The following is a 20,000-nucleotide window of genomic DNA, read 5'->3' on the forward strand; positions in this document are numbered from 1 at the left end:
CCTGCCAAGTGGCAAGGAATGTTGCCACTGTCCTCTCTCTCTCACACACACACACACACACACACACACACACACACACACACACACACACACACACACACACACACACACACACACACACACACACACACACACACACACACACACACACACACACACACACACACACACACACACACCCCTTCACACCAGGGAGTCCAGGAAGGATGAGCCTCCATGCTTAAATAAACAGACCTGGGTCCACTATCAAGATCTGCCTGTGGGTGTGTCTACTTTTAGCAGGAGAGCTTGCATCTTGCATGCTAGTATTGGCATTTCTCCCAAACTCAATGAAGACAACACACTTTGGACACTGCTCCTACAGAATTTGCCCTAAAATCACACAAACCACTACACAGTATCTCTACAGTCACCCTGCTCCTACAGATTTTGCCCTAAAATCATGCACACCAGTACACAGTATCTCTACAGTCATGTAATCACAACGCATCTGTCCCATCTAGCGCCACCATCAGGACGATTTTGCACAAACTACTTTTTGGCCTATTTATGGAGATAAGCGACCAACGGTCGCTTATCTCCCGATTAGGGAGTCTTACTGGTATTATGTTGTCGGGCGCCTGGTGGCCTAGTGGACCAGGCGCATACCATATAGGCATTGCCATTTCGGCATCAATGCCTGTCGGTGTCGCCGGTTCGATTCCCGATCCGGGTGACCTTTGCCGTGTGTCACTCCCTGTCTCTCCCCCATTTCCTGTCAGTCTACTGTCCTATCCAAAAAAGGCAAAAAGCCCAAAAACAAATCTTAAAAAGAAAAAAAATTATTATGTTGTTATGTTTTTACTAGTGAATTTTAAAGCACAGGTTCAAATGCAAGACAAGACAAGACAAGACAAGACAAGACAGACACATGTCTCTGAAAATGCTCTCCTCTCCTCTCCTCTCAGCTGCTTCCTCCCTTCAAGCCTCAGGTGGCTTCAGAGACGGACACCAGATACTTTGACGAAGAGTTCACCGCACAGACCATCACCATAACCCCACCAGAGAAATGTGAGTGTCACTCCCTGTCTGTTTCTCCATCTCACCATGTCACTCTGTCATAGTATGTGTAGTCTGTGTGTCTCTCTTGCCCTTCTCTCCTATGAACACTGGAAAATGTCCGGGGAATCAGGTCCAGTGTAGGCCTTTCACAATATGTAGCATGCAACAGGAGAATGTCTGTTCCAGCAGTTCACACTTGAAGGTAAATAGCCTGTTTTGATATTGTGATTGGCGGGGTCTGCGTAGTAGACCTACACATTAGCTACTTACACTTAAAACAGTGTGGGCCGGAGAAGCCTCTAGCTCAGGAGTCTTCAACAGGGGGTCCGGGACCCCTAGGGGGTCCTCAGAGTGACTCCAAATCTTCCAATCCTTTTTATACAGTAATTAACAACTTGAACCATAGTGTCTATATTCTGAGAACTATAGCCAATCGGCTATTTTCTGCAAAGAGGTTTGGTGTAGAGGGGGAAAAAGAGCAGACTGTAAAAGGTCAATAATGACAGCTCAAGTGGTTAAATATCTGAAAACACAAATTTAGATGAATCCAAAATACACTGATGATTGTGCTGTCAAACAATGACACTATATGGAATCTATGAAAAGGTTGTGGGGGTCCCTGATTCATCTCTCTCTCAACTAAGGGGTCCTTGGCCTGAAAACATTGAAGACCCCATCTCTAGCTATTATGGTCCTAGCCTTTGGAGTAGTCTGCCGAAGGATCTGCTGGTTTCTGAATCTTAGGTCTCTGCATTAGACTAAGTATTTTAGGCAATGGGATGGTACTTTTTGGTTGGTACAGTAGATCTTGTTGAGCTGGTCATTTTAAAAGTAGTTCTCAAATCAAAAAAAGTGTGGGCACCCTTGCTGTAGATTATTGAGGACTTTGGTGATGGTGCCACAAAGGAGGCTGTTGCAGTAAACAAAAAAAATGAATGAGTGCTGAATGAGTAGGGTGGCCAGACTTTGAAACCCCGAATCAATTCAAACCCCGATCAATTATGTTAGCACACTACACTATTCAACAGAACACGATAAAAGTCATCTATGTACTGTAAGCACTGAAAACAAGTATTTTAAGTGTTTTTGTCGTGTAAAACGGTAGTGGATGTACACTGTCTGGGACACTTTTACAGACACCCTGTTTGAAACTAGTTTGGTGTGGTCACGGGTGTGGTCACCGCATGAATGAGTGCGAGCAATGTTTCTGAATGTGAAAGAAGGCACTTTTGGTAATCTAGTTTAGTGGTTCTCAACCTTTTTTCACAATTTCTGCCTCCAATATTTGACAATTTGACCAATGTTTAATTTGTCATTTTAGAGGTATTAAAAAGTCCTTAAATTACCCTCTTTACACTTAAACTTTATGTTGATTTGATTACTGTTGAGTGAGAAAACAATGTTGCACATTAAGTTAATCATCTGGGGACCCCCCAAAATAATTTGGGTACCCATCCGGGGGTCCCGACCCACAGGTTGAGAACCAATAATCTAGTTGACATGGGGCATGAAGGAGAGGGTTGGGTCGAGAATGACAACAAGGTTTCGTACTTTGGTGGAGGGGGGAGGGCGCCAACAACACCGACTTATTAATGCAGTTGAGTTTTTGAAAGTTTGCTTGCATCCATGTTTTAATGTCAGGCAGACAGGTGGTGAGGGTGGCGTGGGTGGCAGCAGTGATGGTTCTGTAACTGCAGAGTGTGAAACCTCCCAAATATGTATGAAACGTACTGTTCATTTTTGGTGGGGGTGTAATCTATTTATGTGTACGTGTGTGGCTGTTGTTGTTCTTGCCTTTGTCTGAAAGTGAGATATTGCCTCTTGACGTGGCCACAGGGGGGAACTAACACGCACGGTGCTGCTGTTGGTTTATTGAAGCACCTCTGTAGTCCCCCGGCCACATGCGCCTCCCAGCAGGCCGTTGAAATGAAGACATGAGACCTCACCATGTTCCTCACTGAATAAATGCATGAGCTGCACTGAGCGTGAGATTCTCGGGGCGTCGATGAAAGCTTTCATTTGGTTCCTGGGGTCTCACCTTAGTTAGATACTGTACGAGAGGTCGGCCTGTCGTCTTCTGAGGAAAGTCAGTTACGTTGCCCCCCCTCCCGAAGTGCGGTTATTAGGAACTTCTGGCGTGGGAAAAGTCTTCTGTGGTTCATTCGTTGTAGGTACATATGTTTATAACTAGTCGTTGCTAACTGACTGCTTCACTGAATTAGAAGTGTGTGTGTGTGTGTGTGTGTGTGTGTGTGTGTGTGTGTGTGTGTGTGTGTGTATATATATATATATTATCTGTTCCATCTGTTCTCATTAATAGTGTTATAGAAAATTATTGTACCCCCTTGTGACACATCGCTGCCGATCAGAATGGTATTTGCCCTAGATGGTCTGTTGTTTTTCAGTGCCGTTGTATAATACACAATATAACCGAAGCTCTTAGGTTATTAAAAATATTAATTATTAAATCCAAAATAGCAGATCAATTTGTGCCGCGTTGTGAGCTGGTGCATCTGGTGTTTTCTTTTTCAAGATTTGTGAAAGTGTTTGAAAAATGTTGAATAATTTTGAATAAAAAAAAAAAGGTTTGAGAACTACTGTTTTAGAAGGCAGTTTTTGTAGCATCGGCCTCAGGTCTTATTGGGTTATAGGAGCTGATGAAGTGTGCTTCCTCTCCTCCTCTCCACTCCCTAGTTGATGAAGACGGGATGGAATGCCTGGACAACGAGAGAAGACCTCACTTTCCGCAGTTCTCCTACTCGGCCAGCGGGCGGGAATGAACCACCGCCACGGTGACGTCGTCAACTCATGTGGACTCTGAGGTCATCATTGTGGGACGACAATGAGTACCTGCAGCTTTGGACCTACCCGGCCCCGAGGGAGACCTTCCTCTCCTCTTCTCCCCGCTCTCCTCTTCACTCTCCCACGCTCTCATTCTAGCCTCTCAGATTTTGTGAGAAACGCTGTTTTTTTTGGTGCAAAACTCCCAGGCCATTCTAGCCCTGTAAGTCTGCATTGCAATCATAAGTCATCCAAACTGTGATGAGCTGTGACGGAAGAAGCCCCCTTTTTAGTGAGGGCAGTTTCATTAGTAGCGGTGACCTGCTGTGCTTTGACGTGACGCCGTCTTCTTATCCCTACCGCCTTGGCAAATACAAAGCAGATACGCCATTATCAAAATGGTCAATGGCTGATGCTTCTATGTCAATTATGGTACGTGGCTTCTACGGTAAATTACAGAAAATATGTATTTGAAGTCGATTCTAACTGCCATTATTAGTTATCTCTCAGGCTCTAATAGACAAAACAAACATAATCTGACCTCCAGACACAAACAGATCTAGAACTGTACTACTGTAGTTCAGCCTCCACTAGGGATGGGAAGATATGAAAATGTCATATCACGATTATTGTGAGAAAAGAAATCGCATTTACGATATTATCACGATAATCAAAATCCATTATCCTGGTGCGGAACATTATTTTGCCAAAAAATAGCGTTGTGAGCTTCTAGATCGGCTATTTTTTGGCAAAGACATTTGATGGGGTGAAAAAAAGACTGTATCAAGTACGTATATTATAAGTACCTTTTACCAATTCTAGAGGGTTTAAGTGGTACCGGATATGCAGTTCGGCAAATAAAAGGTGAATTCATCCCAGTGCATGACGGAGGACGATATCCCGATAAATTAAATCTCCACAATACGATTATCGTGAGTGTTTTTTTATCACGATAACATCGCGTATCGTCCCATCCCTAGCCTCCTCACAGTCTGACACTAACCTGGGGTGGCTGGAAGCTGTCTGGCTTGCTCAAACGGCCCACAGCGTCCATAACCATCAGCCCCGACGTGCACTCCATGCAGGCTCGAGCAGGAATTGACTCAGGTTTGCACAGTGCAATTCATTACCGTTGCTGCTATTACTACTACTCTATTACTCTGATTACTGCTACTACTACTGCTATTAATACCAGGTGCTACTCTACTAGCTTTATTCTGCAGGACACAATACAGACATCCACAGAAGATACCTCGACTCTCTAGCTAAGGACAATAACATCGACCACCTCTAATTGCTGTTACTGACGTTACGGTACTAGAACGTATTACCAATACATCAGTTCTCTACTTACAGACAATAATGTCATGTGTTTGTGCGTACTGTACTTTCACTGTGGGGGTTTAAGAGAGCACCTCAAAGCACAGCAGTTCAGTAGGCCAGAGCGCACGCTTTACTACATCACCCACAATGCAGTGCAGAGTGGCAACTCGCCGGCCATTCAAACGGAGATGGAGTTCAGATGTCTGTTTGAAAGATCTCTAAAGGCTTTTGAATTCCCCCCTAACAGAAGTTCCTCTCAGCTTAAAATTGCTATTGTCCCAAAAAGTGAATAATAATAATAATAATAATCGGTACTTTGCGTACATCTTGGAAAGCTTTACACTGTCATTGTCATGACTCTGGAACCACCACATGCCTGGACTTCTTGGACAAAGTGAAACTAATGCAGGAAGAGTTTCACCGGATTTAGCCACAACGAAAGGGAAATCCAATCTGGCGAGCAGGTTATTGGAGTGTGTCTGACCTGGTGAAAGATCCAAGAATGATATCGTCGCTGTCGGGCGGAAGCCTTGTATGTCCAAAAAATGTTTGTTTTTCGGAAATGGAAAATAGAACCTGTGTTCCAATGAATTCAATGTAGTTAGTCAAAAGCTCTTGTTAATGCAGCTCATATCAACTCACAGACAGACTTAACCACTTTCAGTCTGGCGTCGCTATTTTGGGCATGTCATTATAGGTGAACATTTCTTAATATTTGCTAATTCTAATATTAAAATATATTTAATATATATCAATAATAATGTTGCCCTACACTTTGATATGACAAAGTATAATATAGGCACTCATTTATGAAAGAAAAACGGAGATGCAAAAGAAAAAGGAGATAGAAGGTTTTTGCCCCGACAGCAATGATATGATGTGACATATTTATAATGTGATCATAGAGAATATAGTGATGATTGAAATGCAGGCATAACAGTGGTCAGTCTCAGCTGATTTTCTGTTTCCTGCCAGTTGCTTCTGAAAAAAAGTTTTATAAGAGAGATTAAGAGATTGCGTGGTAATATACATGAATATTTATGGGTTTACACCTGTCACAGCAATGGCTCTAATATATGTTCTATTTATTGTTCTAGTTATTGATTTTATATTTAACTTTTTGTATTCCATTATTCTATTAAAAGTATATTATTGATACCGGTTTTAGACCGGCTGAAAAGGGCACCTAAAAAAAAACAAAGAAAGAAATGGCCGAAGAATGTTGGAGGGAAAGCAGATTAGCCTTCCTGCTCTGTTGTTTGTTTTAATGTTGTATGTTTTTATGTTGTTCTCTGACCAAAATGTGACAGAGATGAGGAGACAGAACATGACATGGACGGCTGAGGATGGTTTTGGGGTCAAGACCGCTGCTACTGTAGCCTTCAAACACGACGATTGACTAACAATTAGGGACTCTGTGTAGGAAATGTAGTGTGTGTGTGTGTGTGTGTGTGTGTGTGTGTGTGTGTGTGTGTGTGTGTCTGTGTGTGTGTGTGTGTGTGTGTGTGTGTGTGTGTGTGTGTGTGTGTGTGTGTGTGTGCGTGCGCGCGCGCTTCTTTTACAAAACAGATTATTTCAGTTTAAGTATGATCAACAGTATTCCCAGTGTGTTTGCTCGAAACACATGTAGGCTACTGTATTTGACTGTACATTGTGACTTGTTCAAAACAGTGGGTTGCGCACAACTAGTTTGTTGCTGGTGCTGGAAAATCGATTCGGCCAACTGTTGCCGAATCGATGTACCATGCAATCCTTTCTGTGTTTTAAAGTAAACTAAACACTTAGGATTGTGCGGAGCTTCATTCTCTTGAACTGTACATTGTGACTTATCACAGGTACTTGTTTCAGAATGCTGTGACAGAGTTCAGACTGAAGAGCAGGTGGAATTCAGAGAGAAAGAGTTGGTGTTCTGACAAAGATTATAGGTACTGTACTGCATGAAGGATGGAAGTTGCTGGGTCAACTGTACTGTATCTCTAGGAATGGGTGTAGAAAATAGGAAACCTGGATGTTATGCATGTGGGTTATGAAATATTTCGGTGGTAGAGAAAGTTGAAAGAGAGCCGCAAGGGAGTTGATAAAATGGCATATGGGAGTGTTAAGTGTTAAGGCTGTAACAGATAACAGTAGTTGACATGTCTCATTGTGGTTTGAGGTTACAACCACTCTGTTTTAGCCCCACTAGCGGTGGGACTAAGGATGGCAATATCGGCCTGTCTGTCCATCTATCCTGTTCTAGTCGGTCGAAGATCTCCGCGTACCGATACGGCTGGTGATATCAAAATCCAAAGTACTGGAGTTACTGGAGTTCACGGCTTTGAAACCGCCCTATAGACTTTTTTTTTTAACAAGGCAAGGGTTTTACATAAAACATTAAGCCCTGAGATATTATTAAGACAGCCAAAGGAACAAGGATGATGAGGCGTTTAGAGACTGGCTTGTGTTGTGAATCTACACCATCATTTCCGTCTAGCGCTGTTCTCCGGCCAAAATGTCAAAACAAACACAAGATATCTCATTATGTAACAGATAGGTAGCAGGATGAGCCATGCTGATTTTGGTGGTCCCGTGGCTTTTCCTCTACCTCAACTCTAAGGCCTTGTTTTCAGTTTTAAAGGCACTTTGTAGACTTTTAATTATGATACTTTATTTTATTTCACTTAAAAGCTTTCCCACTTGTGAGAACATGGGTCTCTAAAGGCCAATTTATGCTTTGAACAAGTTTCGAACGGCTTGCTGCACGACGTGTCTCACAACTTAACTTGTCTCACAACATTGAGTTTTGAACATAACAGTCTGCGACTCGCTGACAGCGTGTTGCAAGTAAATGTAAACAAGGAAGTGATTATGGTCTCCTGCATCTCTGGTAACATCTTTCCAGCCAATCACAGTAAGCAGCATGTTATGAAGCTTCTGTGACCATTCATTTTTCCAGGTGTACCACTACAAACCACTTTGGTAGCCTGGCGTTGCTCATACTAATTCCTCACTGCGTGTTGGATATTAGTCTGGACTCATTTCCAAGGGGTGGGTTAAAAAAATGGCTCTGGACACGATGGACCAGACCATTCGCCAAGGGCACGTTTTTTTGCCCAGGCGGATTGGTCTGGTTCCAGGCTACCACTTTGGTTCCTTTGGGTGGATTGTAGCACATCCTCTATGGGTCGCTAGCGGGGCTTTTAGACTAGTTAGTTATGAATGAGAGCATTCTGTCCTACTGCAGTCCTTCATGCAGGCTGATGAGAGATGCACATTATGAGTAATGGAGCTGACAATTTCAGGCTAGCAGGGTTGAGCGTCTTGACCACAATACTATCCTTGGTACTGTACTGTATGTGTCCATGCTTATTGCTTAACATACAGTACTCTCTGTCTCTTTCCTCTGGTCTGGTCTCTGTTTGTTTGTTTGTTGTTGAGATCATCGTGTCTTCCAGTCAGACCTCAGTCAAGTTGGACTTCCAACTCAGCTGTCTACTTAACTTTATTTGCATTTTATTTGTTTTTCCCAGCTAAATGTTTTAACATTCTGGACATCGTCTTGATCTATGATTTTCTTTTTGTAAGATGTATAATTCTTTTGAGAATGATTTGGAATCCTCCTTGACTAAGGTCTGCTTCAAGCAAACATTTATGTTACTGTAGTTTGTTTTTTTGGATAAACAGTACAGTATCACCATTGATGAAACTATCTGGGAGAGCCCAATGACTAGTGGGATATGTGTCTCTTGTTTAGACATAGAAAATTGTACTCCAATCTATTTATTTGAATGTTTTTATTATCATTGATGCATAACTTGAATTTACTTTTTTATTTTATTTATTTAATTGTCATTTTGTTCAGTTCTGGATTTTAGTCAGTCAGGGGTTGTAGTTGTGTTTCATACTGCAGTTGAGGTCTTAAAATATTTTGCTCTGAATGTCCCTTCTCTTCCTCCTCCAAGCTCCTCTCTCCCTCTTTTCCTTTTAGACATGGCTAATGTTCACATGTAGCTGTGTTTCAGCTACTCTTAATTCCGTATGCTTTGCTCTTGCACATCCATTAAAGTCCTCTAAGCGAACACACGCAGAGCCACTTTGTGACAGAGTTGAAAAGAATGGCGCTGGCCGGCACGCGGTGCCTCTCCTCTGCCTGCATCAACAGCCCCGAGTCAAATTAGCACTCTTATGAAAAATACTTCTACTCCGTGATTGATTGAGCCTGTGTGGCACAAGCGAAGCTGCCGAATAGTTCAAAAATGAGTACAAATCCTACCCAGCTGGCACTCCCGACAGGCTCTGGCAAACACTCCAAGTATTTGGAAGGATTTCAGCTATGATTTGACCCAGGTCTGCAAACTGAGGAGTAGGCTAGTAGCTGTAGTTATTAGGAAGTTCAATCGCAAGGAAGTTCATTAAAAAAATGCTTTGTAGCCATGGCCACAGCACTTTCACAACTATCACTTTACGATTCATTGGAATTTGATTGAGATTTTAGATATATTTTTTTCTCCCTCCGTAACATGGAACTTTTATGTAGCTCAACACAAACTGCTGTCTGGAGTTGGGAAGACTTTTGCCAATGTGTCCCACATGTCTGATTTGTCCTAGTTGGTGTTATTGGAGTATCTATCAAGTGGGAGAGTGGAGCATAGCGGACGTTTTCACCATTTGCTCAATACAAAATACTTTGTTGGACAGAATCCACTGTGCTGTCATTGCACGGCAAACTTGCTGTTCTGCCATGGCTGATTCTAGAGAGGTACAGAGGAAATTCTTTGACTCCAATCCACTTTAAACCTTGCGCCCATATTTTAGGCTTGCCGTTATCAGAGAAGGTTTTGAAACATTTTCAAAGAATTTCGAAATGTTCAAAAATAGCACGAAACATAAATACATTTAGAGTATAAGGTCACAACGCGTTGTAATGTGTTGTGAGCTTGTAGATTGGCTATTTTTGCTCTTCACCGTACACGTACAGCAATGTACAGCACATAGGGTTTAAGTGCTTAAGCAGAAAAGGTGGGGCCACACTGATCTTCATCAATGTCTGCGTGAATGATGTCCTAAAAGGCCACCCTAAGAGTGCTTTCCAGTGTGCGTAGATTTTTTCTTAACATAAGAACAAATCACAGCTAAGAAAACATTGGTGTATGCCAAATCTGCTTAAAAAACTTCTTGAGAGGGTCTAAGAATACATTTATTCTTAAGAACGTTCGTAAGTAAGTTGGTGAATCAGGCCCATTGTTAGTATCATTGTGCTGACTGTTCTGTACTTCTACTACACAACATCATTGTTGTCAGATGAAAACATGTACGAACGTACAGTATGTCCAAAACTTTTCTTTTACAAAAGAACCTGTGTTTCAATGGATCTTTTATAAAACCCACAGACAGACTTAACTTTAATTTTTCAGCAAAAAAGCAAAAAAAAAATCGCACATCTACACAACTCGTTGTGAGCTTGTAGTTTGGCTATTTTTGCTACTTTTGACACTAATACAACAAAGTAATAAAGTATGGAATCAATTTACAAAAACATAAAAAATGCAATATGGAGATCCAATAGGTTTCTGCCCGACAGTGATGATATACAGAATCCTAGCAAAGACTTTCTGCTGCTGTAACTCTTGTCTCCGGCAGCATTATCAAACCAATGACATCGGCTCAAGATGGACCATGTTCTGCCTTGCATTTGATGCTCACATAAGTACAGTAATACACAGCTCAAGTATTTGAGTTTCAGACCCCCGTCCCCTTCTCGCTCTAGTATTATCAATCATGAATATTAACACAAACAAGCATGAAATACATTTATTTATAACTTGCAAACAAAAATATGGTGGAAAAAAAAACCCTCATCAAGTGTAAACATTTTATGTTCATGTCCATCTCAGCTTTCTTGTGACATATCTTGACAGTTGCCAGATTTTAAAAGGGTGGGCTACTGCTGAAATGTTTCCCAAAGCAATTTAACACTGAAACGCACTTTGCTCTCTGTCAAGTCCATTATAGACCACAGATGATTTTGACACCAAACATTGGGAAACTATTTGATCCAGAAAGATTCACATCAAAGGCTTTCAAACAGCTTAAGGGAACTTCTGTCCCTCATGCCATAAATAAGTGCTTGGTACATCGACAAGGTTCATTTTCCTGGCCAGTGGAGACCCACCACAATGATGTGAAAACGACCATCTACGAGAAGCTGTTTTTATACACTGTACATCCTTAGTATTTTTACACATAAATGTATATTATAGGGATGCACATTATTTTCCTTCTTACAGACAGCTTCAATAAAGCACTATGTCAGTCTGCTACTGCTGTGTGAGATGTCTTATTTATCTTACAGTATGCAAGAATGTACTGCAGCATTTGTAATTATCTTTATTTATACAGTATAGCACCTTTCTTAATGTTAAAAAATGCTTTACCTGAAAAATAGAAGAGGGGGGTCCCGCACACTGTCTTCACTTACAGAACACTTATAGGTAAAAATACAGTCACTCGGATTCTCGTAAGGGATTTCCTAGTTTTCTTAATGTTAAATAGCTCTATATTCTGTTTCTGACAGTTATCATTGCTGTAGATAGAGTTTGTTCAGTACCAGGCCAAGTGTCTCCTTGTCTCTCTGGCTCTTTAGCTCCTGGTGTCAGTATCCTTGTCAGTATGAGTATACTGGTGTTAGTATCCTGTTTTTCTATCCTGGTGTCAGTATCCTTGATAGTATACTGGTGTTAGTATCCTGTTTTTCTATCCTGGTGTCAGTATCCTTGATAGTATACTGGTGTTAGTATCCTGTTTTTTCATCCTGGTGTCAGTATATTGGTCAGTATACTGGTCAGGGACGTGCAGAGAATGTTAGAGAGGCAGGGACTGAAATTTCTTAAAGGGCCTTTTGGTGAAAATACCGAAATTAGCGGACCTCCAAGCTCACATCGCGTCGCGCTGCGACGCGTTGTGAGCTTGGAAGACGGCTATTTTCGGTCATTGCACCCCGAACTAAGCATAATCAAGTCAATGCCGGAGATTTCTACAATGGGAGGGCAATTCTTTCAACATAAGATGCTGCATTCAAGTTCAGGAGAGTTTGGACAAGGCTTCTTGAAAGCTGCCTTCAGGTATGGCACGGTGACGGAAAGGTGGCATACAGTATGTATTTCTTTCACTTATAGTAAAAACTGCATTCATGATCTGGAGAGGGCACTTTTTACAGATGGATAAAAGGGCAGGAGCTCAATCCCCCTTTGATGTCTATGAGTGCACGACACGTTCCTCATACTCTGATATCTGATATCACTGCATTGAGAGATGCAGTGAGACTGATAGATGTTCCATGTTCAAATATCAGTCTGCGAATGTTCTTCTGGTTAAGTAGTACTTTGTCTTTTTCAAGGTTAAAATACAAAAAAAGTACTCAAAAGCACTACTACAAACCTGCAGTGAGAGATGGTGTATTGGTCTAAACAATAGACTCTTAGTGCAGAGGTTCTGTGTTCAAATCTCAGTCCTCTGTACATTGACAATTTAAAGGTTAAAATACAAATTTAAAGGGATACTCAAAAGCTCTTGAAAACACCTGCATTGAGAGATAGTCTGAGGATCAGACTCTTAGTGCAGAAGTTCCATGTTCAAATCTCAGTCCTCCAATGTTCTTCTACTGTAGTACAAAACAAGTACTCAAAAGCACAAAAACAAACCTGTAGTGAGAGATTTTGTAGTAGTCATATCCATATTTGGAAAAATATTTAGCCCACGTTTTGTCCAACTTAAACAACCAATCGCAACTCGAATCACACTTGCAAATGAATTCCGTCCTGTGCGAATTCCGTCTTACGCCACCTCGTTTTTTCCCTTAGGCGTCTTACTGGTAATAAAATATGTGTACAAAAAATGTCAAGTAGTTGTAGCTATTTAAAGTAGAATATATGTCACTGGGTCCTCTTGCTAATAGAAAAATCAAAGTAGTACTTTTTATTAAAATAAAACATAAAATGTAAACGTAATGTTAAACACAATAGTTCATCTTTACATTATACATGCCAGTGCTGTAACAATTAATGTAACACCATTCATAGCACAAACACGGAAGTTTTATCTCAAAATAAGTAAAAACTTTTTTATTTATTAAAAACGTTTAATAAACAAAGTGAAACTGAAATGTTACAAAACATAATCATCCAGATTCATAGGTACATCACATTTTTAAATGTTAAATAATAATGTAAAAAATTTGCTGGCAACGCAAGATGACATTACCCTCAATTGTGATGATAGAAAATACATAAAATGGAGTTTTGATTTTTAAAAGCTATTTCAGATGTCACACTTCACATGATGGCCTCATGTAGACCGGACGTCAGCTTGTCTTGTGCCTACAGGGAGCTAGTAAAAGATAAAAGAACAAACAAGCGCGCGCGCGCACGCACGCGCGCACGCGCACACACACACACACACACACACACACACACACACACACACACACACACACACACAACTGTAAATAAACGTCTCTCTCCCGCTATTATGAAGAACTCTTATTAACTCATTATGAAGAAGGAATATCCAATCGCTGATCACATATGTCTAGGTGACAATACGTTTCAGACAGAAATATGATACTAGGACAAATCTATTGACAAATAAAGAAAAGTCTACAGTATAAGAGTGAATCCATGTGTACCTCTATGCGAAGGTTTTGCATCTCCTCAGTGAGTGTGTTTCTGTCCTGCATCAGCTGGTTCTGTTTGGCCAACAACTCACACACCTGCTGGGCACTGGTCTGACAATGGCGGTCCAACTGCTGAAGCCTGCAACAAAAAGCACAAAAGTTTCAGCACACAATTGGATGTGTATGTTTGTTTTTATTTTTAAGCCACCATAACCACTTGAACCCTGGTGCCCCTATTCTTTAGAGGAATTAAAAAGTCCTTATATTGTCACTTTAGAAATGTGCAGATACCCTCTATAAACTTAAACTTTATGTTGGTTTGTTTACTGTTGAGAGAGAAAACAACGTTTCACATTAAGCTAATCACCTGGGGACCACACAAAATAATTTGGGGACCCCCCCTGGGGGTCCCGACACACAGGTTGAGAACCACTGTCTTAACTTGATAAGCGACTCAAACATCTGTTTCACGCGGATGGGGACAGAGTTGTGTGCATACATGTGCAGTTATGAAACTCATTATCGGGCCGTCCCAATTAGCGTGGCCCCTCCAACGCAGCCTGGCAGTCTCTCTGTGTTTGCTGCTGGGGGCCCCGGAGACAATGGACCCTTTCATTGCACACTGGGACTGAGGGCTGCTGTATGTATTTGTATGTGTGCTGGGGAAGGGGTGGGGATGTCTACAGCTGGGCTCTTTATTTTTGGTTTTTCTGAGAGGGGCGGGGGGTGTTATGAATAATGTGCGTGTGTGTGTGTGTGTGTGTGTGTGTGTGTGTGTGTGTGTGTGTGCGCGTGTGTGTGTGTGTGTGTGTGTGTGTGTGTCTAAGGGTTGAAGAGGTGACATGTCTGTTGGATATTTCCCACCAGCAGCCCATTATTTCATCCATTCATTCATCCATCCATCCATTCACTCCTCCTCCTCCTCCATTGCAGTGCTATTCATGTCCTACTCATACGACGGGGCAAACTCTCAGCGCTGGAATGCACATTAGCATACCCACCCAGGCATCCCTGTATATCATCGCCTCTCTCTCTCTCTCTCACACACACACATGCACGCACACGCACACGCACACACACACACACACACACACACAGGTAGGGTTTCAACTATCCATTCTTTTAGATTATTCTATTAATTACTTGTTTGATTAATCAAATAATTGAGTGTTGTTTTCTTGATATAATTAAAAAAATTATAATCAACATCGATTTCTAACAGATTTTTTTAAATAATCCTCAATACAACCTGAGCCCTCTTTTAGACTGCAGCGATTAACCATTGCACCCCACCTGCAGGCGCGTACAGTCGCTTCCAATCAAGACCCTCACTGTACTATAACGACTAAGGTGTTCATCCACCATGATGATCTGGCATCTGTTTCAACAGGTTTCACCGATGACAAGGAAGGAAAGAGGATGGGAGCGTATGGGAAAAGGAAGAGTGGCAGCAGAGGGGTTGGTTTGTTGTAGAAGAGGCTAGGGGCAGGATGAGGGGAAGAGAGAGATGAGAGAGATGCATAGCCTAGGGCGGGGGGGATGCAGACAGATGCCCCTGCTGGCTCTGTTGGCAGCGGCAGGGCCGTCTGTCTGAGGGGAGAGCATGTCTCCTGCTCTTTTCAGTAGGGTTGGGTCAGAATGTTCTGAATGGCTCCGACATAGTTTTTAACCCATTTAGGAATAGAATTATTGAATGATTTAACCAGTGAAAAATAGCAGATATACAAGCTCACAGGGCGGCACTGAGTGCCGCGCTGCGAGCTTGTAGATCTGCTATTTTTGAAAAAGTCGTGAAAATGTGTGCAAATCTTTGAATACATGTATTTTCAAAGCGAACATTTGTAACTCAAATCTTGCTTCTGGGTGGCCCCTGGAACTAAATATTTTGAGATGGGGATCCGTGGCCAAATAAATATCATTTTGGGGGTCCTTCACATGAACCTCTGACATAGTAGTCTCTCAAGAACAGACTAACTGAGCTCCAGTTAAGTGAAAAGGACCTTTTCTTTGACGATGGCTAGCCAGATTGCTGACATAGAAACATAGGTTTTTCAAAAAAATCTTAGAAGGATTCAAAAGACAATCGGGTCAAAATTCTAATTTTCACGATTTTTCAAAAATAGCAGATCTACAAGCTCGCACTCGGTGCCACGCTGTGAGCTTGTATATCTGCTATTTTTCAATAGTTAAAGCATAAAGTAATGATACACCATAATGTGTACCCGTTCTAAATGGTTAATTATTTTACAAAATCTGTTAAATTACGTCCGAGCATTGTGTGTAGAGTCTAGACTGTGTACCGTATGTAGTTTATTTAATACTCTCTCACCAACCACTTTATTAGTCAGTGTACTTTGATTCAACATTTCTTATCAACAAACTCAATGTATTTATGTATTATAAAACCGATCTTCAAACCGGAATGGGGAGGAAAGTTGATTTACGTGACCACAAGTGCGCCCTGATATAAATTACAAGGCGTGCTCTGCTGGCGCATAAGTGGGTCAGCAGAGCGGGGCAAAGAGAGGAGGCAAAGAGGGGCAAAGGGTGACGTTATTGAGGCATATACAAGTATAACGGCCGCGAGAGGGGCCGTCTATGCACGTAGCCAATCAGGGAGGGGAAAAGGGTGACGTCATAATACCGAGCCATACAGTAGATAAGGGCCACAAGACAGATGACCCTAGCAAATCAGACGGGCATAAACGGGCATATGTCCGAAAATCTTGGGGATTGGTGGATTGGTGAGCCTGACATGACATTTCAGCCAACCAGACTATAAAAGGGCCAATTTCCAATATTGTCAAGTTTCACACAACACTATAATATAGTACTATAAATCGGCGCAAACCTCCATCTGTCTGATAACAGGTAACGAACGGGTAAAGACTAGTTATTAGATATTCATTTGGGGTCCTTGACATGAAAATGTATAAGAATCACTGTGATAGAGAACCCCCAACCACTCCACTCCCCTAGCCCAGTCTTCTGCTTCTTCTAGCTTCTACAGTACATCCATGGTGGGACTGGACCAACAGGGCAAGTGAGGGAGGCCCCTGCTGCTCAGTATGGAGGAAGATGCCTCTCCCTCCCTGCTGCCATGCAGGCGGCCTCCCACTCTCCCCCCTCCTATGCCGCCACCACAGCAGGACACCGGCATGTCACAGAGACACACACACACATGTACGCGTGAACAGAGTCCCCGCCGAGTGCTAAGGCATGGCATACAGACACAAGTGGCAAAGCATGCACCATCAGATAGCAGCCACACATCGACACTGTCGGCCAGAAACCTTGTATCTCCGAGAAACAGATTTGTCTGCAGTCTGAAACATAGCGTTGAAGAATATCTGACTTAAAATGCTGTCCTAATCTCATTTCTCAGTTCAGTCTCAGGAGAGCTGCTCTCCTGAAGATGAACCGCTGGAAGAGCAGCTACAAAGAATATTTTCTCTTCCAGACGCTCCGTGCAGAGTCAGTGGACATTCACACTAATTGGAAAATCAATGGCTGGCCTGAGTGGCCTCCAGAAACTGGCAACGTCAACTGCAAGTACAATAAACAAGTAGGTAAAATCACAACCTTTTAAAGTCTTTTTCATGTTTACATAGATACTATACTGTAGGTATTTGGGATTAAAACAAAGGTTGAAAGTTCTATAGTCAGACAGTAATCATTGCTATAGTGTTTGTTCAATAACAGGTGTCTCTCCAAGTCTTTAAAAAATTAACTTATTTTTTGTGGATTTATCAGATTCACCTTTATAGTAGGCCTGTCACGATTTACTAAACCCACGATTCGATTCGAATCACGATTCAAGGTTGACGATTCACGATGTCACGATTTTTTCAACAAATTTATTTTCCAGAGAAATTACCCCAAAAAATCCACAATTCTTACAATTCCAGTATTTGTTTTGCTTTTAACAATACTGTTTTCTCTTATGCTCTTTTCAATACAGTAGAACTATCAAATGACAAAAAACAACAATAACATTTCAGTTGACTTGTCTTCTCTTACAAGGAATCCTGTATGTTTTTGATGTTCTCTTATCCTCTATACAGTAGCAAATAGCAAATGACAGATAGTGTAAACTTATCAATTCTTAAATGTCAAATCCTGTTCTTTTTTTAAACAACACTCTTACACTTTTTTCAATACTGTATCAAAGAATGCATTTTTGTGTGGTACATATCAAGCCAACTGTACTGTAAGACAGGCACAAACTAAGGCATAATAACAACTCTTACCCTCTTTTCAAAATCAATAATTCATCAAAGTCAAAACCTAGTGTCTCATTGTGGATAGACTGTTCAAAGTCCCTGACTTTCTAACACACCATTCCACCAGCTTATATATTGAATGTGTCAATTCTTGTTTACCATTCCACCGGCTTATATATTGACTGTGTCAATTCTTGTTTTCACTAGAAATGTTGTTTCCACATTGTAACCATTGGCAGAGACATGCATCTGTACGTAGCATTGTTGTTGTTAGCCCTTAGCACTGATCAGTGCTATGCTCTGTAGCAGCAAAGTAATGACACAGCACTCAACTAACTGCTCTCTTTGTCAATCGAAATCGCGGAGCTCTTCTCTGCAGCCCAATGGAGGCACGCTGGCAGCTGTGAGTGGATGAGCCTTCCTACTGTAGCTGCCGCTGCCTGTGTCTGCCTGACGTCAGAGACGTTGAAGACAGAATGGAGATTAAGTCGAGGGCGACCTCTGGTGGTCGAATCGCGATTCGTTTTTAAAAAAATCGATTTTCACCGTCCCCCAATAAAATCGATTTAAATCGATTTTTTCGTAAATCGTGACAGGCCTACTTTATAGTGTTCCAGTTTCTGTTCTGTCTGCTCACTTCTTTGTGTCGTGACAATTCAATTGTTTATCCTGTATCCTGTGTGAGTTCTCTCTCCTGATTGGATACAATTCACCCTTTGTCAGCCTTCTGATTGGTCCCTGACTGGTCAACCAGAAAAATCATTCACTTTTGCTACCGGGGGCGGAGTTATGCAGTGGGACAAAGTCCTTTCATTCTTTCACCGTGGTGTGGTGATGAGCGGCATGGCCGCGGCGCAGTACGGTGCTGCGCAGTCATAGCAATTTCGATAACTATAACTAGATAACTAGTTATAGTTCAGGCCGCTGCGCGGCCTTCACCGCCATGCGCGACCTTGTGTAGCGGTTTGGACTGTGAGACCATCCGCCAAGTCGTCTGCGTTTCGTTGTGAGAGGATCGGCCCCCGTGAAAAACGCGTTCTGGCACGAAACGGTTATGCTTTTGGGGATTCGTTGAGTATGCCACCCCCGACCTGTGGTTGAAATTCAGTGTTGACTCGACCTATTGTTTGTGATTTATGGCTATTGTTTGCGAAACGGGCCCTTCCCGCTAACTTTGGAAGCGCGTTACGAACGAACGGTATGGACTATCGAAATATCCTTTGACTATGTTTATCGCATGGCTTCATAGAGCATGTCTACCGGTTTTTAAGACATTTGACGAAAATATGTAGGAAAAGGAGCAAAAAGTGTGTTTTGGAGAAAATTCAAGATGGCGGAAAATCTATCCTGGCGCAAATGGGCGTGGCCTATATCGGGAGATGCGTCTTGACCCAAGGAATCCAGGGAAAAAATAATTTTAATTTTCCGACCTACGGTTCAACAGTTACAGGCCAAAACGTAAACTGGGCTGTTATAGCGCCACCATGAGGCCAATGAAGGTGGAAAAGTTGATGGTCAGCAAGGAATATGCGTTATTGATTTTTGTATTATGTTTTTTAGACAATTGAACAACTGCTGAACGTGGAGTTGCAGATGCACATACATACACACACACACACTACCCCATTCTGATTAGGTTGTGAGGATGAATAAGCTTCAACAAACTAGTTCACATGAACGATATCGATGTAACTAAGATATTCGATTGGGTACATAATGTTTTAAATGGGCAGAATTACAATTAAAATACATTTTATGTTGAGAATGAGGCTATAGTTCCTCAATTTCCTGGTCAGTGCGAGTCACCCAAGATGCACTGCTCTCTCTCTCTCTCTCTGCCCTCTGCCTGTTTCAGAGGATTAAACTAATTAAAACAGGTATTTTGGGGGGAAAACCCCTGTTTTGCAATGTAACTACTGTACTTTTTTTGTTCCTTTTAAATATCATGTAGATATTTTTCTTTTGGTACTTTAAATAGCAAT

The 20,000-nt window shown here is 41.8% G+C and overlaps 2 protein-coding genes across 4 annotated transcripts in view; one reads left to right on the top strand and one right to left on the bottom strand.

Moving 5' to 3' along the window:
* The window catches only part of akt3a (v-akt murine thymoma viral oncogene homolog 3a), a gene marked incomplete at its 3' end in the record, with an annotated part of 81,578 nt that extends 77,757 nt beyond the window's left edge, over positions 1-3,821 (top strand). For both annotated transcript variants that reach the window (XM_080741041.1, XM_080741042.1), the window contains exons 12-13: positions 948-1,050; positions 3,736-3,821. In XM_080741041.1, coding sequence (XP_080597167.1) covers positions 948-1,050; positions 3,736-3,821 — 189 coding nt within the window. The remainder of the gene's footprint in view (positions 1-947; positions 1,051-3,735) is intronic.
* A 9,412-nt stretch (positions 3,822-13,233) lies between these two features.
* The window catches only part of sdccag8 (SHH signaling and ciliogenesis regulator sdccag8), an 86,799-nt gene continuing 80,032 nt past the window's right edge, over positions 13,234-20,000 (bottom strand). For both annotated transcript variants that reach the window (XM_080740518.1, XM_080740517.1), the window contains exons 15-16: positions 13,808-13,934; positions 13,234-13,509 (exon numbers count right to left, since the gene is read on the bottom strand). In XM_080740518.1, the coding sequence (XP_080596644.1) occupies positions 13,468-13,509; positions 13,808-13,934 (169 nt within the window). In that variant the 3' untranslated portion in view covers positions 13,234-13,467. The remainder of the gene's footprint in view (positions 13,510-13,807; positions 13,935-20,000) is intronic.

The sequence above is a fragment of the Nannobrachium achirus genome (genome assembly GCF_963921795.1).
Source record: "Nannobrachium achirus genome assembly, chromosome: 13".
NCBI lineage: Eukaryota > Metazoa > Chordata > Actinopteri > Myctophiformes > Myctophidae > Nannobrachium > Nannobrachium achirus.